Here is a 22696-nt window from a genome sequence, read left to right on the forward strand (position 1 = left end):
CGGGGTTGCTATGTATACACGGGCGGCGGGGCCAACAGGTATGTGCAGAATCCCCTTATCGGTCCTTCTGGTGACAGGAAGGCAACATCAAACACTGGACTCACAGCCTCGACCTAGTAACCTTTCAAATCCAATTTGCTTTTGTCCTCTTGCCAATGATGAAAACCTTCTGTCAAATCAACATTTCAAATTATTACCGATTTTACCCATCCCCTCAAAAGAACAGACAGTGCGACTGTGTAGTGGATCCATCAACGATACGATGTTAGATGTACAAGTGCCATCAGTTGGATTTGGAAAAAAAAAAAAAAAAAGACAGCCTCTCTTATTACCTTAAAGTAGGCAAAACAAAATAAGTTTCTCCTTGCTATACAAGTGTGTCTGTGTCTTTCCCACAGGCCAGAAGTTTTAATCTTATTATACCTGCGCTGCCGACACAGAAAGGTGTCTTGAAGAAGGATGCAGAAATGATGATGATGATCCAAGTATGAGGATAAAAAATAAATCCAACTAACAAAAGCTCTGAGTTAAATTTCTCAGGAGGATGTGAATCATAAAAAGCGGTTGTTTCCAGTATGAGGCTTTAAAAAGCAAAGAAATATTAGGACTTCCCTGTGCCCACGCTTGTTTCTTTCATGCTCCAGGTGTGTGATAGCATCAAATGAGTCATCGGCCCCATTTCATTACACTGTTATCAATATTATCCCTGCTGACCCACATTACCCATCTTCAACAACATGTGCTGGAAGAAGAGAAGAGAACAAAACAAGAAGAGAAAGGGTTCATTCACCCACATCTGGGAATAATAAATAATAGCTTCTGGTTGTGGGAATTCCTTTGAGTGATTATTTCTGATACCAATACCGCAAAACAAAAAAAAAATATGATATGATATCATAAGATATGAGTTGTGCTTTTTTTTGTTTTTGGTAACGTGTCTGAAAACGACTGAACTGCACTGAAATAAGCCAACGTCTGATTTTTGCACTGTTAAATAAGGTAAACTTAGTAAAAATCAGCTTGACAAACAGAGACACAAGGCAGCGATCAGGCCCAGCTGTTGCCTTTTTGGAACTATGTATCGGCAGTTTGGGGGTTTTGTGGCTCTAACACCAACGCACAACAGGCCCAAAGTTTGATCATTACCCCGTTCACTAACACCTTCAAAACCAAAATACAAGAAAAAGAATGCCAATAACAAGAGGTTTCACACAAGCAGCTTTTATTAACATGATATTACCTGGTTAAAACATCCAAACCCACAAAGATACAGGACATGAGATTCATGCAAATACATCAGTCTGGAATACTGAGTCAGTGGAACGAAGACAATTCAAATGGACAATACTGTTCGATAGGTACATTCATTTTAAATAGGGAGCTCTGATGAATATCACAGTGTATAATTTAAGTCACAGCTTGAACATCAGTTAGTGGGAAGACTTACATCACTGCTGTGACCAGGAGTTAGGCGTGCTGAGACCAGAGGAAGCGATCACAGCGCTCCAACATTGTCTGTATTATCGCCCTGAAAAACAAAAGAAAACATTACATTTGATCAAATTTGCACGTTCTCTGGGTTTTGCTTGTGTGAGCACATCTCATGCAGTCCAAGTTAGTTATATTATAAGAACCACTTTGATTTTCTTTTGCAGGTTTGGGTGATATCGATCGTTTTCTACAGATTTTAAGTGCGTCCCATTCTTATGTTCGCCTAAAAGCCTGACTGACCCACCTCTGTCTCTTCTCAGCGACTCTCAGCAGCTCACACACCAGTTTGGATTGGGCTGAAAGAACCAGCTGCACGTCGCATTCCTCCAGCACTGACAGGGCTCGGTCAGGTCCGGCTGTTCGAGCCAGCATGAGGGTCAGACTCTCTGGGCTGATCTTTCCCTCACAGTCCACTGAGCCATTGGACCATCTGCTCCCATTTACATCTGTGCCCTGCTGGGAGTCTGCCCCGCTGCTGCACTGCTGAGACAGCCGAATCAGGAGCTTCCACTCGTCCAAGTTCTTGGGCTCAACACCTGGAGCATAACAGCACAGACATTGGTGTAACGATGGTGGCTTAACATGAAAGCGGTAAACCTGAGTGGCTTTAAACAACTTTAAAGGCTGCAGGAAGCATCATTAAGGTAAGTGGGTTTGTTTATATGAGACAACATGCACATGAGCTGTTGATTAAAAAAAAAAAAGAAAAAGAAAAGTGCAGGATAAATGTGTGTTAATGAGTGAATTAGACTTGAACTGTGACACACTTTGAGGGGTCAGCAGCACCAGAATAGCACTACAATAATGCTATTTACCATAAACACATTAAGCTGCTTTGATTTAACATACTGCCACTGAGAATAAGTGGAGTCACAACATACGCTGGTCTGTTCCTCACAAGAAAAGGCTTAGTAACCGCACCGAAGGTGTTCACGTCAACAGCAAACATCTTAGAGCTCATTTTCAGGTTTGGCGCTAGTGCTTAGCAACATTAGCGAGGCTACCCTCATTAATGTCTATTTTGATTAATCTAGTTTCTACCACAAAAAAATTAAAGAAAGAAAAAGCACTTCTGGCTTCTTATAAAAAAAAAGAAGAAGAAAAAAAAAGTTTAGCTAAATTAAATTCAATGACGACTTTGAAAGGATTAAGATCTGTAAAGTGGATTTGATAAAGTGCAATCAACCCCCAAGCCCGATTATCCATTATCCTCTGACTCCTAATGCAATTTTGGATGACTGCAACAAGACCAGAAGAACACAGGCATGCGCCTCCATCCTGAGAATAACTGAGTTACAGTTTTAGATTCAGATTAAATTTGCTATCTGTCGTATTTGTTTTCACGTTTGTCGATTTTGACCGTTGGCTTCTTGTCTCCGATTTAAATACACGTCTGAGCATTTGAACTGGATTAGCCTGAAGCTGGTTTTGAGGGGAAAAAAAATTGAAGCCGAGGTCTCCAATTTCAGTGAGATAAAAGACCATTTGAGATTTGTCTAATTGAATTGCCTTGGAACACTTTTACCATCAGGTTCCACCAACAGGCTGATGTCATCCAGCCGACAGATGGTGGAGAACGCTTCGGTACGACGCTGCAGCTCGCTGCAGAGGCAGAGGTAGCCTGTCCAGTACCTGTTGTTGACACACACAAAGCGCAGATCATTTTACAGTACGCGTACTGTAAACTGACCACCAAATATCAAATATCACCACAGGATTCTAATTTTAGATTCGATTCGATTAGAAATACCCGTGACTGCGGCATGTCTCGGCCATCTTCTGCTTAGAGGTAAAATCTGCCGGTAGACGAATCAGCAGAGACAGAAGACGTCCGTAACCCCAGCTGAAGCAGTGTGAATGCCACCTGCAGCAGGAAACATACATCCACAATCACGTTCATTCTTGTGCTCCACTTTCACTTCAGCATCGAGACTGGCGGCCTAAAAGTAGCAACGCATGCCACATACATCCAACTGTGTTGAGATTAGTTTATTTTTAAATCACTAGACCTTTGGCACATCAAAACCTTGCTGGTATTTTATTTCTACGCCAGCTTCCCAGAGTTTCTAAAAGTAGAATGGGAGGTAGAGCCTTCAGTTATCAGGCCCCTCTCTTGTGGAATAAGCTGCCAGTAAATGTCCGGGAAGCAGACACCCTTTCCACTTTTAAGATTAGGCTTAAAACTTTCCTTTTTGATAAAGCTTATAGTTAGGGATGGCTCAGGTAATCCTGAAACATCCCATAGTTAAGCTGCTATAGGCTTAGACTGCTGGGGGGCCTCATCTGTCACACCTTTCCTCTCTTTGCTCTCTTTTTCCCCCTGTTTAATTTCCCAATTGATATTATGTACATATGACATTATTGTGGTTATTAACGTATGTTTCCTTGTTCCAACAAGTATCCTTTGAATGGCGTTATGGTGTTTTTCCCCCCTCATTTCCCTCTTTTCTGTCTTCTCAAACCCCAGCTGGTCGAGGCGGATGGCCACCCTTCCTGAGTCTGGTTCTGCCAGAGGTTTCTTCCTGTTAAAAGGGAGTCGTTCCTTTCCACAGTTGACTCAGGCACGCTCAGGACGGGAGATTGGACTGAAGACAAGTTTCGGTGCAATCTGTTGGTTTCCTTAGCTAGGATATCAATTTCTGAATTGGCTCTATATGAATTAATTGGATTATGATTACAATTAATTGAATTCCAATTGGCTTGAATTGGACTATATTACTTAAGTGCCTTGAGATGACAATTGTTGTAATCTGGCGCTATATAAATAAAATTGAATTGAATTGAATTGAATTACGTTTGCAAAAATGACAACGAAACAAACAAAGCTACTTTGCATTTCTCACACAATAACAGCACCACACCTGGGTTGTCCATCAGGGGTCAGGGTGTCACAGCGTTGAGGAGCATCATGAGTAAGTGCCAGCTCCAGCCATTCCTGCCTCAGAGATTCGGGTTCAAGAAGGGACTGCAAAAATGACAACCTAACAGAAGGAATCACTGTCATTTTGGCATCCAGAAGAGTTCAGCACCTTCATTCGCTTCACAAAACACAATGCCAAAGATGTACCTGTGCTCCTCAGTTCTTGATAGTACCAGATTATCCAGGTATGCCAGGAAGTGGCTTTGTTGAGCCATTGCCATTACATCGGCTGGAGTTACTGTGGGGTAGAACTGGGAAAAGGAGCGCACAGCTGCCTCCCCGTGCTTGTCATACAGCCTGGATAATAACACAGACAACACTTAACTTCGTTTCAAATGTTGCATCAGTGAAAGACCGCTCTGAACACAGCTGAAATTCAGGCTTCAATCTGCAGCCACCGGCTCTGAGGTCACCAATCCTGCTCATCTTTTATACTGAGAATTTAGGTGAGTTCAGAGAAAATTAGAATAATCTCTTTCAGTGTCCCCGCTTGAACACACCGTTGTTTTGTTTCCTCTGGAGGATTAACCTGAAGTTATCACATTTCTTATTAGGCAACGTGTTGACAACATTAGAAAGAAACACAGGTGCTCACCTGTGCAAGTGAGCGAGGAGAGAAGGCGCACCCCAGGGCTGCAGCTCCCTCAGACTTCGCAGAGATTTCAGCAAATCCCCTCTCTGAATAACCTCCACCACCTTACTGGACTGAGTGTGCTCTAAAGTGAACAAGAAGACTTTTTCGATTCTGCAAGTCATGAATGTATTGAACAGACCAAGATGCAGGGGCTTCAGATTTAAAGTGTCTAAAACTAAAATGAGTACAATCTATTCACCAGTATCAGTGTTGCTTGGAAACATGTTGATGTAATATTTACTTCATTTTGCATTTCAAATATGAGAAATTCTTTTTTTTTTTTTTAATGTGGTGTCAGATATTTCTACTCTTTATTCTTTCTCCCTTTTGTACAGTCACGCGGTTGAAAGACGGGTTTCTGACCTATCATGGCCTCGGTGAAGGAGCTCTTCATCTCGGGCTGCTCCTGATAACACAGCAGACACATTCTTCTCACGCGCTTTTGGTCCAGCAGAAAGAAGTACCGACGCAGGAAAGTTGTGCATCCCAGTGCTTCGATCTGGTTTGTAAAGCAGCTCAGCTCAGTGTAGAGTGTGGCCAGCTCAGTGAGATTAGCGAGTAGATCTGGTGGCACCGCTTTAGGGGACGCCACTCTGACAGGCTCCGGTGGACTTCCACTTGTAACATTCTCAATAGAGTCTAATTTCTGCTGGTCGTCACACGGGGTCTCTTCTTCTCCAAGACCTGGGGACTCTTTCTTCTCCACTTTAGCATCCTCAGAAGGTTCTCCTTGTTGCTCTGAACAGAGATTTAGATAATCCCATCTTTCCTCTCCTGACCCATCCAGGTTTGAATCCGTTGCAGCAGCTGGCTCGACATCTGCAGGTCTGAGTATTCGCTCGAGTACGGGCAGCCACTCCAGCAGAGCTTCTCCCAGGCAGGCTGGATCTAATAGCACCAAAGGATCTTGTATCTGTGACCTGATGTTGGAAAAATAAAGAGAAAATGTTAATGTTTGTGACCACTGCAAAGAAAAAAAAAAGAAAGGAAAAAAATCCCAGAGTATCAAATCTTGCAAAACTTACATTGCTCGCTCCGTTGCCGACCGAAGCTCTTGCATGTCGGCTTCTGTGTTGGACAATTCATCGTAAACTCTGTGACAACAAACAGAATTGGCTGGTTTTGTATCTGTTTGCTTTCAGTGGGATGTTCACAAAAAAAGAAAATCAAAGAAAATAAGAATTCAGAGTGAATCCTTTTCTTTTTGTAACAGCTTTAATTGAAGCATACATACACATCTGGTCTCTGTAGACACTGATAAGAAATGATTAAAACCCATTTTTTAAATGCCTGAACTTACTCATTCTCTGTCTCCTCCGAGTATGGAGTGGTGCTGGCTGACATCTCGGCCTGCCCGCTCTCTCTGAATTCGGGCCGCTGCCAGAGCTCAGAGTTCATTTGGAGGGTGTTGATCTTTTCTGTTGTCTTCTTGACAAAACTAGAAACACTGATAAGAAGAAAAAGAAAAAAAACGAACACAAAAATGAAAAAAAAAACCAACAACCGTCAACCGATGACTTTGAGCTAAATGGATTTCACAGTGGTACAGTTAAGCGTCACAACAGTCACTGGACTGTTTGATATGGAGGACAGCTGAGTGATGCTCAGAAACGAATGGCAAACACAGATGTGCGAGCGATCAGTAAAACAAAGATGTGGGTCTTCAGCGGAATGGGGAAGTAAGCCGTCTGACAGCACAGCTGCACCTGGGTTTCAATTCTCATCAGAGAAATAGATAAAAGAAGTGCGAACCAGAAGAAATTTGATCAGTGTCCAAATGTAGCTCAAAGCAACATGTCTCCACTGGCAAGAACTGCTGTGAAACCCTCTTCTACTTAAAGCTATTAGCATTTTCTCAGCGTGTTCATTCACCTGTCTTTGACGGCCTGCAGTGCGATGCGGGGAGGTTTGGGGCGGAATGAGAGAGGGAGATGGAACTGCAGGCCTTGCTCAGACCGATCAGCCTCCATGCGCTCAGTGCTCTGTGGATCTGAGTAAAGATGGAGGCAAGAATGGGAGGAAAAACACAGGTGGATGGAGTGCTGAAGGGGAATGATGAGAGGCAGTGGACACAATGCAAGCAGAGGGAACAGATGCACCAGACAACACTGGAGAGGAAATGTAAATCAAATTCTGCGCAAAATGAGGAACAGAATCAAAATAGTGGCATGTGCGACACAATGAAACAGATGAGAAAACTTCATGTTAATCATTTCGGCAAAGTGAGGGCTGCATTTGTGAAGCAAGTCAATCACCGCTGGGACGGTTCAGTTGTCACAGCAAACAGTGATGCCGCAGCAAAGCAACGCTTGTGATCACATGTTTTCCTTTTTAAAAAAAAAAAAAACAAACAAAAAAAACTGACTGATTGATTATAAAAATGTTTTAAAAATCAGAAATAAGGAAATATCAATTTGACAGAGAAAGTCTGAGAGTCAAATTATCATCAGTCACTTTTACACCGAATAATCTCAAATTATAACCGAATCCAATCTTTTTTTTTTTAAATCTTTGTTTTATTTTGTGTTAAACTGGAAATAATTTCACTCTTTTTTAACACTGAAGTCAGAAGAGGCAGAAAAGAAGTTTGGTCCTGCTAAAAATACAAATCATTAAAGAAAAAGAACAAAGAAGGAAAAAAAGTTACAAATAGATAAAGTCACCAGATAATGTGTTACATAGCAACTGCTTTAGTGTTTGTAGAGTTTCATTTGTACTGGTAAATAAGAAAAATGATTCAACACCATTAAAGTTCCCTTTCCACACCCCTGTGCATCGTGAACGGTTACTCAGCATTACAATTTGAAGTGAAGAATTTAAGTTTTTCATTATCTGCATTTGTGTCAGATTGTGTAGATTCACCCAAAAGTAAAGGTAAGTGAGAACAGCAATAAGTTATTATTGTTGGGACTTTGAACAATCCCAACTGGATCTGTCTAAAAAGCCATTTTGCATCTTGCAAACTGACAGTTTAACAATAATGTTGACGGCTTGCTGATGATGAGGAGCAAAGTCTGCCTCTTACCATGATCCACCTGATCTTCCTCCTGAACAAAGCTGAACTCTTTGAGTCGCTCCTCCTCTGACATGGACTGATTGATGAGGGAGCTTGTCTCCTCATCCGATTGGCTCCCCCTGCGGCTGATCACACGGTAGATACCACAGTCCAGGACGTTGAAACTCTCCTAGATAACGATGCATCAAACATCGCCGTTACAGTAAACTGCCGCGAATAAAAATGCAAAGAAAAGATGGCTCTTTCCACAACAACCGACTGATTAACAACAACAAACCAAGGCCGCGGCTTAAATACACACCTGTTCACATCAACACACCTGTCTTTTTCTGTTATTTCTTAACTTTTATTTTACTGACTAGATTATTTCATCATTCATATATTACATGTGAGTAGAATAAAGGTACTGCTTTGGCAGTTTCTAGTTACATAACCATAATTAAATTAAATGTTAAACAGTTATCTAGAGAGAGGCAGAAGTCACAGTGGAGACAACGAAGTGACTAATGTTAGCAAACTTCATCTGCTGCAGCCAGGTTTTCATCATGTACATCCGACTCTTCTACCAAAATGTGAAGTCTTACGTGCGAGGAGATGCTGCTTCTACGGCTGCTGGAGGCAGAGTCCAGTGGCTCCAGCTTCGCGATGACTTCCTCCAGCTGACCAATCAGCTCTGGGTGTGTGGAGGAACTGAGCTGACACTTCAGATGTTCGAGGCGGTCTATGGGAATGGACTTTCTGGCCTGAATTAAACCCGAGGTGAGATCCATTGACAGTCAACTTCATGTCAGGTCAAAACATCCCATTTTTAAAATGATCGATGCACTTTCACATATAACATTTAAAATGATTCTTTAAACTTAGAATTAATAATTGGCAACAATCTGGATTAAGAAAAATTAGAGTTATTTTATAATGCCTCATCACTACCAGTGTATCAAACGTACGCGTATCAATCTTAGTCAATAGCAGAGGTCAAATCCACCACATGTTGCTTTTAGGTAAACTCTTGTATATGCTTTATACTTAGTCAGACTGGACTCTCGTGCACAAAGGTGAGGCCAGTTGACGTGGCGGTGGCTGCCATCTTACCCTGCTAGTGGTGACTGCGTGCTGGAACAAACAGCAGACGGCAGCAGCGTGAGTCCAGGACTCCCTGCGCAGCAGACGCTCAACACAGCGCTCTGCAGACAGCAAGGAGAGGTGGGACAGACGCCCGCTGCCGTGGAGACAGAAGAGCTCACTGCGATAGACTGCAACATCAGCCACATCTAAAAAAAACAGAAAAAAGAAGGGAAAAGTAAAAAAAACAACAGGATATAGATTTTTTTTATTATTTCTTTTTTTAATAAATCAAGCAAGAAAAAAAAACTTATGACCAAACTATGACCATCACAACTGAAAACTTAGTGATCTGAACTTTTGGGATCTTGACTAAAATATTTTGAGCTGGTTTAAAGAATTCTGAGAGTTTAATATTACACTTAAGCACCTCCTGAATGCTCGTGCTGGGAATTTTGGGAAAAAAAAATTTTGGGAAAAAGCAGCACACACACCTTTAATTTCAGTCCACAGCAACACTTGTCCATTCTGAGGTGTGAAGATATAAATGGCTGAATCAGTCCAGGTCAACAGATTTTGGTCTCTATGTAGATAAATGAATTCTCAAGTTAGTCATGTGACTGGCTCACGTGAAGCACATCACTTCAGATGGTAACACAACGACAATAATGAAAAAAGCAAGTTAATATTACCCAAAATAAAGCAGTTTAGGGAAGGCGACCGACTGTGGAGTCCTCTGCTCTGGATTGTAATTTGGCTCATTGCTGCAGAAAGAGGTAGAAGAGAAAAATGGTAAGACTTGCCTTTAATGGGAGATTAATAAGTGAGAGCCCGACTTACCTGTAGGTGATGAGGGGTAGCGGGGGACACGCCAGTAGCTGTTTGAACTGATGCGTGCTCAGAACCTCGCCGTTAAAACTAGCCTCCCATATGCGAGACCCCGGCCGGGCACAGTACAGCAGCGGGGGCTGACCTACCAATAATCCCCGGTTCTGAGGGAAAAAACAGGCTCCATATTCCCCGTCACGCTCTTTATTTCCAACACGCCAGAACTTTTCCCTGAAGGCAAACAGAGGCAGAAAATACTCAAGCACTGAAAGCTGCTAAAGCTCAAACAGAAAAGAAGCAAAAGTTACTTTCAATAGCAGATTTTCCTGAAAACCAGTCGAACTGAAGCATTAATGTAATTACGAAATCAGCAGCAGTTCTGGATTAATAAGAAATACACAAACACCAGGATTATGGATCGAAAAGAATCCTTAATAGAAAAAACAGATAAATAGAACTGATGTTGATGAAGTGGTGTGACGCCGGTACACCATTTTATTTGTGTACCGAATGTCACAGTAAGGTTTCAGATCCTGAAAAGTCCATCAATGGTAGTACGTTTCGAGTTTATTTTCGATACTGAAGTTTGTCACACTACCTCAAATGTTCTGGACTTTACCAGAGAAAAGTGTGCTGTTAATTTGCTGTTATGGACGGTTACTGTGACATTAAACTACTTAAAACTCTTATAATAGCAGCACTGGCTCATTTTAGTGAACTAGTTTAGTGCTAATTCATGTATTAACTCTGTACTTTGAGTAGAAATGCATTTAAGTTCTATAAAAAAAAAAAAAGGGGGGCTTCAGTGTGCTAATACCTTGCAGTTAGCGTTAATCACTTTGTTATTTTTCTGATTTAAAGTACATTTAGTCTTTTTGTGAATATTTTTGGAAAGATACTCTGGACTATCTCTGAAGACACAAAGTAGCACAAGATAAACCGTTCCAGCCACAACAGGACGCTAACAGATCAAATATCTTGATAAAAGAGACTTAAATAAGGACAATATCAACTTATGTCAGGTATTACTGACAAACAGAACTCAGCTGGGGCTCACCTCTCCGTGTCGCAGAGGTAGCAGCGACTCATGGAAGACACTAGCAGGCGGCCATCCTGATACCCCAGCTGAACCACTCTAGAGTCAACAGTGGTGACAGTTTGGACAGGGAAGATAACGAATGCAGAGCCCTAAAGACGAGAGAGAATATTAAGTGATCCCATACGGCAAAGATCTGATATATGAATTTGGAACTTTCGCTGTTCATTATCCGTCACTACCTTGCCTAGTTTAGAGGATCCTGCCCGTAGAAAAGACACTTTGCCTCCAGAATCGCCGGCAAAAACTCTGAGCGTGCTGGTATCCCAGCAGAGCGCAGTAATGTTGTTGCCTCTGTGCTCCCACGACACACTGACCCTCTCTGGACGACCGCGCCGCTCCAACTGCAGCTCCCACACCACCACCAGACCCTGACTGGAGACCGCCGTTAACAAATCAAACACAGAAATAAGAAAGGGAAAGGACTGTGACTTTAATTCAACTGCAAAACATTCCTTTACATCAAGGACAAACCAACCTTGTTGCAACTGCAATAAAGTCTTCATCATGAGGGCAACACACCACCTGAGTGATAGATCCTTCCTGAAAACACGGAACCCACATTGGACGAGGAGTTAATAAGAACTTCATAGAAAACAAGCTGTGTTCAGATACAGTCACTGGAGCAGGAGTGCCAGGAGGGTTTCAGTCACACCTTGTGGGTCAGGATGAGTCTCTGTTTCCAGCCCTCCCTCTGGATCAGATGCAGCCCTCCAGCTGATGTCCCTAACGCGAGCCACTTCCTTGACACTGCCACGCTGGTACACTGGTAAAACAAAATCATCACACTTAGAAAAAGTCAACTAATCTGGACCATAAAAATGGTTTTGACATAATCTACTTCTTTCACGTACGCACATTTTTCCCATCTGCATGTTATCAGAGGTTCCGTTACTTTCTACTAACTTTAAAAGCATCAGAGATGATCAAAAAGCCACTTTAAAATCCACGTGTAAGTAAATCAAGAGACCGGCACATCAGATGTGACGTGATGGCAGAGCTTACTTTGAGCCTGCCCGAATCCAAGCGTAGAGCAGAGAGAAGTGGATCGAGACAGTCAAACTCTGCCAGTACGTGACTGTGGTTCTCTGGCACAGCTGGTATCAGAGGCATCTTCCCTGGTGAGCCAACACAGAGAGTGAGTCAGAAACACAAGAAGACATTAACGTTAGGGACCTCACGAGTGCGCTTTTCTGGCACATCACAGCCTTCAGCTGTGTCACGTGACTTTCAGTAGAGTAAAATTGACCAGTCATGACTCCACTTTACACTGCAGCCTGGGAAAAACCTTCTGCCAAGCCCGTATACAACATTAGCTGGTGATGATACCACAACCGAGGAGACTTTTCTTTTTTTTTCCCCCAGTTTGGTAGAGTTTACTGCCGTTTCAAATCATGAAACATGAAAAGAAAACTGGAATCAACAAACGCATAAAGACAAAACAGAACGTTTCTCTGCAGCACACTGAAAACACTGCTTTGGGCAAACGTTCGTGAGGAGAAAACAGGTTATTTCTAGTTTAGCATCACTGGTTTTTTTTTTATAGAAACGTCATAACTGCCAGAAAGACTTCCCTCCTTAACCCTGACAGGTAGGGCTTTGATCTACCTGTTGTGGTTGATCATCAATTCATGAGGAAGCAGAACTAAAACTAAAGCGGAAACTCATCAAAGCCGGCAGAACACAGCATACTGTAGGCAGACACATTTCAATGTGAACGCCGAATGTTAAGACACAAACTCGGACCATTACACTAGAAGGAGGTGATGGAAAGCAGTCAACTTTGACCCCAGTCCCTCGATTTGTTAGCACGCCACTGCGACAAAGAATGTATTTTGGTGTGCCGGTGTGTGCCAACGATTGTTGAATTATTGAACTATTAAAGACCTGCTATATAAGAACTATTAAAAACCTAGATGATAACCCAGGGCCAAATCCTGGAGACATTAGATTGGGTTTGAATGTTCATCTGCACACAGATTTTAATCACGTCATTTAGTCAACTGACACATTTAGTCCAGCTCTCAAAAGCCCTCCAATGACCTCTGAGAGCATCATCGTTTTATATTTCATGTTCCTGTCAAAACAGGCATTTTAGCATTGAAGCTACTTGAAGTGGAACTCGCTCTGTAAACCATTTAGTGTCCAACTGCAACTCTTTAAAGTAGGAGGCTTTTTTTTTTGTCAATTAGTTCACCGACAAATGTTTTCTCTGTGCTTGTTTCAATTTTTAAGTAGTCCAACTCATAAAAACGGTCATGTTTGGGGTTAACAAAGTAACTGCTACTCTTTAAATGTGGTCATGTACAATGTTTCTCTGGACTGTAAACTTCAAGTTCAGTGCTTGAGATTAAAGTGCTGCTATGTGTAACCTTAATTATGACGGTGCCCGAGTACAACTTTAGCCAAAGATAACACAGAGGTGAGCTCGCGAAACATCTCCAAAGCTTCGCCTCGACATTCTGGGGTCTTAGCAGTCTAAGTCGACCTGTTAAGTGTGCGTTGACCGACACGCTCCAGTTTTCACGGTACTTTCAGTACAGCCTGCGTCAACTGAGAGGTGGAGGTGGTGGGTGGGGGCAGCCGATTCATGGCAGTGTGCATCACGAGACCCGTCAGTTAATATTGCTGCTAACGTCCCGGTCAAAGCAAACGAGAATGCGCGGGGCATGTCGATGTTTCAAACATTTTCTCACGTATAAAAAGTTAATTTCTCTTATGAGAAATCTCAGGACCGTTTAATTGCCAACTTGCCCCCGATTGCTGCAATAACACGTTAGCAAACACGCTAGCACTCATTCTGATGTGGCCGTTCTTTCGCGGTTTAGGCTGTTTAACTCACCAGATGGACGAAGCAACACTCCTCCGTTAGCGCCTGTAAAAGCACGCCGAACTCCCGTCTGACGTCCCCGAGCTTTGTGGCGTTTTTTACGGAGAAAGTCAGCGGTCAGCCTCACGCCACTGTGACGGTCGCCAGCCGACCCGTGACAGCTCCGCTCAGCTGATGTTTGGACACTTCCTGAAAGCGGAGCGTCAGCTTCGTCACAGCCGCTCTGGATACTTTGGTTTGTAATAACCAAAACTGAAACGAACTCATCCTATTGCCGTACTTGGCATTTCCAAAGCAAAACAAGTCTGCAGTTCTTGACGCTGTGGTTTATAATTTACCACAGCAGACCAACAACCCCTCTTTGATTGAATTAGCATGTAACAGATAAGATTAAAGACTACCTCAACAACACAAAGACACTTGGTGCGGAGCAGTAGGTTGAATGAAATGCTGCAATGGTAATAGACAGCGGCACGAACAAAAGCCTCACTTTAATTCTTCCATTTTTGTCTTCAGTACAGACAGGCGGTGCAGTCATTGCAAACCAGCTCGTGTGATTTTAGTCACACACATAAATGCACTCAAATGTGAAATGTCTTAAAGGTATTGCTATATTCGCGCCCCCTCAGCCTTCAGATGTTCTTGAACACTGTTTCACATATTGCTTCTGTGTTCAGAGTTTCACTTTGAACGGCTCTTCCTTTGCTCTGTGCGTTGATGAAACATGTTGGCTGTCCTCTGCTTGCATCTCACACCTCAGTCTGTTGTCCTGAGAACTGATTTTTTTTCCGATTTCCAACTGAAGTTTGGTCATATTACACCACTTTATAACTCCTGTTCATAATTACTGGCAGGTATCTCTTTATCACAGAAAAAAAAAACAAAGAAAAGAGAATGAAACTAATTACAGTTATTTGTGACTGAGATGCAATAAAGTCTGTTGAACGTTTGGGGTTGTAGCAGCATCCCTCTGTCTGTGTCCTCATTAAGCCCTTGTGAACTATGTTCCATTGGGCTGTGGTGTGTGGTCTCCCCACAGCACTCTAGAGGACCTTGACAAGTCATTTGTCCACACTTTTAATGTCTCTTGCGGTTTCTACTTGATGTACCATCACAGTTCAGGTTTTTCTCATCATTCGGCGAGTTTGCCAGACGTGGAACTTGCTATAGGCAGTCTGCAGCATGTCCTCCAAGTGTCCTGTGAACTGTGCAAAGGTGAAAGAGACTTAATACAAGCGCCATCCAGGGAGGGCGTCCAAGTCACAATAAATACCTCAGACTCACATTCACACTTAAGTATTGACGCTGAATTTTCTCCTGAAAAGGACGAAGCTTGGTCATCTGAAATCTCTCAAGATTCGACTTCATTTTCGTCACCTGAAAGGAAAACGTGAGAGACAGAAACTAAGCCTCACTGCCTCGTGCATTATATACATTATTTGCATTCACTTTTAATTAGAAGTGTAAACTGATTTTGCTGATAAAATGTGATGCCAACATAACAAAATTCAGGAATTAGGGAAGTAACTTTTAAACAACCGAAATTAGTCACCTTTTCCTCCAAAAATGGCGTATTCACTGGAAAACAGGACCAGAAATGTCTCAGCAACTCTCCAGCAGCCATATAAAGATGTTTCAACTCGCCTTGAATCTCAATGGGTGCCATCTCTGAATAAAGATATGAACATGAAGCTTGAAGTTACAAAGTGTAAAGGTAAATTCAGAGTGAACGCAAAAGATTCTGTATCATTTCACAGAAATCATTTGTCCCTCCGTGACCATTCATTGCCAGACAGTGAGTGTAAGGGAAAAAACATTAGGCTTACTGTGTTGCTCAGGTCATTTCAACTTTATGTATCTAGCACTTTTCAAGCTTAAGAATAACAGAAAACCAAAATCATGAAGACATTAAAACATGTAAAGAAACAACATAGAAAAAGCACTTCCCATTTTAGACCCCTAAACTCGAGAAACTACGATACAGACACGTAATGTAAAGAAACACTAGAGAATCTGGTCATAGACTGGTCTGATCAAACTTCTCTCTTGTAACGTAAGAAACAATTTAGTTTTCTCAGGTTTACCAGATAGATAGAGCCGGGTGTCATCAGCACAAGGATAAAAAGATATGTCACGTTTCCAAATATCACTGCCCAAAGGAAGCGTATATAAAAAGACCAATAAAGGTCCCAGACCGGAACCCTGTGGGACTACATAACCAACTTTGGCAAGTGTGACGGAAATGTCAAATACACGAACAAGCTCGACTCTATCAGACAAATATGACTTAAAGCAGTGCAAAGCAGAATTTCAGCCCTGGTTTTACGGTAAATAGCTTAAATCTCATTTGGGCCACACACTTACGACTTATGGCTTGCTGTGCACTGGCCTGCATGAGGATACCTCCCGGAGAGAGCGCTGCAATCGCAGAACTCGCTGCTGTGCTGGACAACACCTGTAAAGAAGAATTACTGCACTTAAAAAAAGTTAATTTACAACTCCATAAATCAACTGTGACAAGTCTATTAGCGGACGAATCGATCCTAGAATTAATCTTATGTTGCAGACCTAAAATACAAAACTCACACCCGCTTTTGTTTGAAACTTGATTCTCTAATTTACTTTAAAACTACTTGTAAAAATGACAGTCAGTTGTATGAGATCTTAAATCATAAACCTCATAAAGATCTTCAGCTCTGAAAGGTTTGAGGAAATTTGCTACAGCTTTGAAGCTCAGGAATCAGATGATCCAAATCTGGCATAAGCTACATCTTCTGCTTTGAACAAAGATATTAAACCAAAGACACTATTCAAATTTCTCTCCAACAGCTGTAAAATTGGAGACTCTTGAGTAAGGCCGTCAGTATTTGTATTCCTGTCTAGATTTGTTAAATCATGTGCAAAACGCAACCGCAACTTTCCAGATTACTCTGCAAATCAGCCCCGATATCACGCATAAAGTTAGTTATTGAGTGTGAGTGCAGCGGTTTGGGTTAAAGCTGGTGAATATGTGAAAACATCTGGCAAAGATGACAATGATTTTCACCTCGCCTTTCAAACAAAGCAGTTTGAGCCAAAATGGCGAAAAATGGAGCGATGATCAAACCTGAGTGAGGTTGGGTGTGTAATTGGCCATTTCGTGTTGGATGTAGTTGACAGAGTTGATGATATCCTGGCTGGTTGTGTACTGTTGGGACTGAAGTGGCACGGGACCGTGAGCGTACCTTATGAAAAAAAAAAAAAAAGTAAAGAAAGAAAAATGTGATTATTACCCAAAAACATCAAAGACTCATTTCCATACATATATTCACTTATCGACTCACTGTGACATCGTGTTCAGTTACAGCCACCAGCAAACTAACACAGTGTATACAATGGATCTGACCTTCTGTTACTCCACTCCAGACTTTCCCTTATGAAACAGTAAAAAGCGAGAGCTCTGTCCAGAGGAAGTGAGACTCAGTGACTAAACTTTGTTCCCGTTAGGCTGTAGAGTCCTTAAACTTGCGCAAGCTTTGCTGAAGCTGACACAACTAAACTCCATTCAGTGGGGTTTAATCTAAAGGGATTTTTTATGATTTATACCGTATGATCAATATATTCATTACTGACTTGTGTGGTCATTTGTCAGACAAATCAATACCTTTCAATAACAATCAATAACTCAATAACAAATCAATAAGGCAGATAAAGATAATTTTTTTAAAAGGAATTAACTAATTATAAAACTAAAATGTGGACAAACTGTACCTGTCAGACTTCTTCAGGTTTAATGCGACTGTTTTCGGTCTGTTTTCCCTTAGCAGGTCTTCGTATTCTATGGCTTCTTGTAATTTAACCTGGGAAAGTAAGAAAGTACCGCAGAATGTTACAGAGTTACAATGAAATTTTGTGGAAACTCTGCAACAAAGCTACAGAGCCGCCGTCATACCTTCTTAACAGGAGGTTGAAAGAAGTCTGAATCCCTTGAGTTTCCGTCTGTGCTGCTTGTCTCACTGGCTTGGTCAGTTGGCGGCTCCCTTTGAAAACAGGATGGAGTTATCAGAAAGATGAAAACGTGGGCAAGTGCTTCTGTGTTTGGTTACCAGTCGTGATCTTTACCCTTTGCGTGCGCCTGCTGCCAGCACCATGGCACTGTGATGGTTGAACCGCTTTATGATGGCAGAGTTGCTGCTCTCCTTCACTGTCCTGTTTGCATTCGAGGTCGAGGGTAGCGTTGTGCTGATACCATAACCCTGCGCCACATAAAAACAGCATGTTTTGAGGCTGAGGGGGTAAAGAAAAAGCTTTCTAAATGCCAAAAGAGTGGTAAGATGTGGCCAGAAAATCATCTCACCTCATCTAATGTTTTATCTTCCAACGACAAGAGGTCAACCAAAGGATTCTTGACTCCTTGAGTCACAAGAGACTTTAACCCTGCACATGAGAGATTAACAATCGTGTGCATCAGTGTTTTATGATGCATTTATCAAATAAGACACACGTTAACAATGCTGGAAAAAGCCTGAAGACTCCCACCTTTCTCGTCCTGTTTGGCACATTCTGAGAAGATATCCTGCGTTCCTGTGTTGATGCGGTCTCTGTGAAAATAATGGGACTGGAAGAAGCGGGTCCAGAACTCCTTCTCCGTCAGGTTATGAGGCACATTTTCACTATACTTCTGCTTCACTGCAAATAAGTACATGCAAGTTCATAGAAACACATTTTCTCCACAATTTGTGACCAGATGCATATTCGGTATCAACTACTTAGAAAAACAGACTACACCATCTCTCTGACATTGTATTACAATCTTCTGGTTGAAATATAAATCTCAAGTTGGTTGTAGTTGTTTTTATACTGTAACAGTTCCTGAACCAACTTAAAAGCTGAAATGTAACCGAATACCTGCAGGGTATGTTCTGAAGATGGATTCAATGATGTCAGCTGTCAGATTGTATCTCAAGCCATTACAGCCATCAGTCTGAGGTCTGATGTCAGCCTGCAAAGCAAAAACATTATGTGTTTATGTATGTTGTTGTGGACTGACATTGGGAAGCATAAAGTGCAACTTTTCCAGATAGATGTACTCACCAGAAATGCTCCAGATATCCCGACTTCCTGTTTGTTGTCATACGGTGCAGGTTCTGCATTATTTATGCCTCCTAACCGGTTGGCCCAGAACTCCTCAGCACTGATCACTTGGCTCACCACGAGGTCTTTGTACAACTGGAAAAGCACAGGATCTTCTTGAAGCATCCTGCAGGAGCAAATACAAACGGGATCAGTGGAACAGTGAATTCCCTTACAGACCGAGCCGGTGAGAGCTCTGACATAATGTGACACAATGCAACATATGCAGGCTTCTACTTTTAAACCCTGGAGTGACGTGAGGATCGCGTCAAACCTACCAGGATATACCAGCTATGATAATATCAAAATATTCTGAAATTCTGATAAACAAAAGTGTGAAAGCAATTTACAATCAAGTGGTTTAACTTCTCAGAAGGTATTTATTCTACGTTTCTTGTCTCTTCAGAGGCTGAGAAATAAAAGGATTGCGGGGACTTCTTTAAATCTTAAATGCTTAAAAGGCTTTTTAAACACAGCCTCAGGTTGTAGCACATTAAGGAATATGCTGATGTAGCTGCAGTCTCTCATCTGAGAGGCACAGATGACATTGTTGTTTCATCGGAACATTCTGCGTCTAGATTGGTTAAACACCCCAACTAAAACAAAAAAACACCCACATTCATTACACTTATCAGACCGGTCCATCGTACTGTGTATGCAGTGGTTTATGTGAGAGATTACCGTCATTAAATTCAGTAAAACTGTTCTTCAGTGAAAATGCATTACTATACCGTCATGTTTGGCATGATGTGACCAGAGTGGCTCAGGTTGATGCAGTCACATACGGCAGTTCATCAACATCATCATCATAGTAAAAGTTAAACATAAATCTCTGCGTCGAATTGATGAAAAAGCCCTTTCTAGTTGTTCAGCGGATGAACTGAATATTAGAAGATGCCCTCAGTCGAACATGACCCAGATAATCACAAGCTACCATCTCCAAAATTAAACAGTTTCAAGACAGTGACTCGTAAATCTCATTTTAGTTGGTCACAGTTCCAATGGTCAGCTGTGAACACTTCAACATGACCCCACCATCGTACACATTATCAGTTTTCTGACCCGTTTGTGGCTCTTTGCCCCAAGCTGGCTCGTTTGTACTGAAAATGTAAATCCTCCGAAAAACTTTTAAACTCTCAATTTGTAACTAAGTCATATTTTGTTAAAATTCATTTTCTAGTTTACTAAAATAAAAACAAGTTGCATTTCTCATTGATCATATGCATCAGTGAGCTGTACAGTACATGCACCAGAACACTGATGAAGTGTTGGGGAAAAGAGAGACACAAATAACAAATGATAAAATACATTGAGGGCTGTTATCACTATGGCAACATGGTTGACAGTTGTTGCATAAAACAAAAATCTCAGTTAACCCATGAAATCTCTTTCTGTTCTTTTTTTTTTAAAAATAGCCTCGTTCTCCTCCAGTTTAAACCAAAATTTGCCCCAAGTGACGAATGTTGTGTTTGGAACATTAATAGCTATAGATCAAGTTGCTATCGGTAGATGATAAGTCTGGAGCCATTTCAACAAAACAAAATAAGGGGTTGCACACCCTCTTTAAGTATCGCAACAATGACAATTCATGCAGCTGCTTTTATACAGTTGAATGAAATCTGTTCTAATGACAATGCAAAATAATTGTATTCAGGTAAAAAAAATTGCTATGAGTCAAATCAAGCAGGTCTGAAGAAGACAAGATTCTCACCGGTTTTTCTCTTCCAGCTCCTTGTTGGCTTTCTTCTTGAACTTGGGCAGCAGCTGCTGCAGTAGTTCCTTGACAGCCTCTCGGTCTTTGAGTGCGGTGCTCTCATTGGCAAAGTGGAATGTGGTACTCTCACCGGTGTGAAGGACCAGCTGAAGCTGAATTTTGGCTTTACCGTCAGGGCTGATCTTCTGACCTGCACAGGACAGCAGCAAAGTGCAGCTTGAAAAGAAAACAACGGCACAAAAGTATGTCAACATAAGCTGTGACTTTAGGGCATCCAGGACTCACAGCGAATATCTGAATACAAGTGGCTGACTGTGAAGCGGTCTTTGCCTTCTGGACCCCAGGCTATTCGTTCCGCCATCAGATACATTGTGCCATCCTGCTTCCTCTGACGGACCTTTTTAATCACCAGCAGCACCTCCTCCGACAGAGACGCCATGGCTCAAACAGATAACTGAGAAAAGAGATTGACAGTCTTCAACTATGCGTCACAATTAGGTAAATGTTTGTCAACTCATTGAATAAAACATTTAATAACAAACCGTTCAGTCGTTACTTGATCTGGAGTCACAAAATTAACGCAGCATAAACCAAGCGAGTGCTTTATCACATCAACATATTCAGCTCTCTGTATGAGCTGCAAACACATGAAGACTGCAGTTCACTACACGTCAGTGTTCTGAATAGACGTTCTTGCTCCTACACTAAATTAACCCTCTACTACGTAACGTTAATACGATTCAAACACAAGCAAATCACCGCTTTATTCACGGTTTCATCCTATAAACTTAGCTAACCCGCCTGACGTTAGCTAACACTAAAGAAGAGTGAAAGCCTCCGGATGAAGTCGACAATAAACTTACCTTTTCTCAAAATTAATTAATACTGCAACGGAAGCGTCGTTTCAACGAAACACATAATCTCGTGACAGTAATATTTTACTAATATAACTGCCGAGTGCGTCAGTTTTAACTGAATGTTAACTACCCAAATAGTGAACGATCAGACTTCAATGCCGACATGATTGTCGGGCGGTGTGTTACACTGAAAAGATTCCGGTGGGATAAGACCCTCAGGCGTCGGTTCCGCTCAGCAGTACGGTGGCCTCGACAAACATATCGTGATATAACATTTTCGTGAGGTCGGAACGCAACAACATTTCGGAAAATATATAACACAAACACAATAAATTTATTTACAAAATGAGAATTTCAGAAGTTGTGTCTCTGGACTTTTTGCATCTTTGTGATTTTTTGTGTTTATTGTGTGTGGTGCTTTCGAAAAAGCTGTTGCTATAAGGTAGTGCTATTTTATTTGAGAAAGCAACAAAAGTTCTCCTACTGATTTCTTTCTTTTATTTTTTCAACAAATATTAATTTCCAGAGAAACACTACATCACTGTCAGTATAGCCGACGTGTGCTGTAGATGACTAAGATGCCTTGGTCAGCTTTTCTCTACTTTACAGATATTTGACTTTATATATGTATATGTACAATAAAGTAAAGTAGGACTGGTTAACAAGATTTACAGAACTGTTTAAAAGACCTTGATCCCAGGGCCAGTGGGGTCGATGCTAATCCAGTCACGTGAATCAGAGGCACTTCATTATTTTAAATAATCTAAATGACCTATGGTTAAGAGTTGAAAAATCCAATAGAGTTAATTTTAAAAAAGCTTTTGGTTAAACAGAGATATAAATTAGGCCTGTGTCAATTTAGATGTGTCAAGGGCAGAAAAAAATATTTTAGTGCTGTGTAAAAAAGTATAATAATAAATCATAAAGTTCAAAGTTGTTCATAGTGATCACCTTCATCATTTGTTAAATCACTTATATCTCAATCAGGGCAATATCAATCTAAATGTCAGTGCCCCTTCCACAGAGCAAAAGGGTCACTGTTTAGCTGAGCATGAAAACCCTACAAATTATATGCTCTGGCCTTCACTGTCATGTGGTCTCAACTCACAACAATAGTACAGGGAGATTTTGGACTG

The 22696-nt window shown here is 41.6% G+C and overlaps 2 protein-coding genes across 3 annotated transcripts; both read right to left on the reverse strand.

Moving 5' to 3' along the window:
• Window positions 1-1205: 1205 nt before the first annotated feature.
• hps5 (HPS5 biogenesis of lysosomal organelles complex 2 subunit 2) lies at window positions 1206-14082 on the reverse strand. The gene is made up of 23 exons (XM_072385968.1): window positions 13890-14082; window positions 12053-12165; window positions 11703-11813; window positions 11526-11590; window positions 11230-11422; window positions 11009-11139; window positions 9964-10182; window positions 9816-9887; window positions 9618-9706; window positions 9154-9332; window positions 8646-8804; window positions 8071-8230; window positions 6918-7035; window positions 6346-6492; window positions 6071-6139; window positions 5409-5965; window positions 5007-5127; window positions 4559-4708; window positions 4353-4472; window positions 3242-3355; window positions 3017-3123; window positions 1736-2027; window positions 1206-1528 (listed from the first exon to the last, which is right to left on the reverse strand). Exons 2-23 carry the CDS (start codon window positions 12158-12160, stop codon window positions 1468-1470), a joined length of 3342 nt encoding a protein of 1113 aa, XP_072242069.1. The 5' UTR covers window positions 12161-12165; window positions 13890-14082; the 3' UTR covers window positions 1206-1467.
• A 254-nt stretch (window positions 14083-14336) lies between these two features.
• Window positions 14337-21735, reverse strand: gtf2h1 (general transcription factor IIH, polypeptide 1). 2 transcript variants are annotated; one of them, XM_072385985.1, is made up of 15 exons: window positions 21567-21735; window positions 20989-21157; window positions 20701-20893; window positions 18951-19116; window positions 18765-18858; window positions 18396-18545; window positions 18214-18293; window positions 17979-18112; window positions 17809-17896; window positions 17628-17716; window positions 16984-17101; window positions 16242-16332; window positions 15430-15545; window positions 15162-15254; window positions 14337-15082 (listed from the first exon to the last, which is right to left on the reverse strand). In XM_072385985.1, the coding sequence occupies exons 2-15, from the start codon at window positions 21140-21142 to the stop codon at window positions 14996-14998; spliced, it is 1653 nt and encodes a 550-aa protein (XP_072242086.1). In that variant the 5' UTR covers window positions 21143-21157; window positions 21567-21735; the 3' UTR covers window positions 14337-14995. The 2 variants fall into 2 exon arrangements, 1 of the variants encoding a protein (XP_072242086.1); XR_011915802.1 differs by having other exon boundaries at window positions 14994-15082; window positions 15417-15545.
• Window positions 21736-22696: the final 961 nt, after the last annotated feature.

The sequence above is a fragment of the Leuresthes tenuis genome, unplaced genomic scaffold, assembly GCF_036924035.1.
Source record: "Leuresthes tenuis unplaced genomic scaffold, fLeuTen1.0.hap1 SCAF_5, whole genome shotgun sequence".
NCBI lineage: Eukaryota > Metazoa > Chordata > Actinopteri > Atheriniformes > Atherinopsidae > Leuresthes > Leuresthes tenuis.

Coding starts and splice junctions, on each gene's coding strand:
- hps5 (XM_072385968.1), bottom strand. CDS start 12,160: ATGCCTCTGATACCAGCTGTGCCAGAGAACCACAGTCACGTACTGGCA. Junction 7,036..8,070: donor GGAAGATCAGGTGGATCATG/GTAAGAGGCAGA, acceptor ATCTTTACTCAG/ATCCACAGAGCACTGAGCGC. Junction 3,356..4,352: donor ACCCCTGATGGACAACCCAG/GTGTGGTGCTGT, acceptor TTCCTGCTGCAG/GTGGCATTCACACTGCTTCA.
- gtf2h1 (XM_072385985.1), bottom strand. CDS start 21,142: ATGGCGTCTCTGTCGGAGGAGGTGCTGCTGGTGATTAAAAAGGTCCGT. Junction 17,897..17,978: donor GCAGCAGGCGCACGCAAAGG/GTAAAGATCACG, acceptor CTGTTTTCAAAG/GGAGCCGCCAACTGACCAAG. Junction 17,717..17,808: donor TTCAACCTCCTGTTAAGAAG/GTATGACGGCGG, acceptor TTACTTTCCCAG/GTTAAATTACAAGAAGCCAT.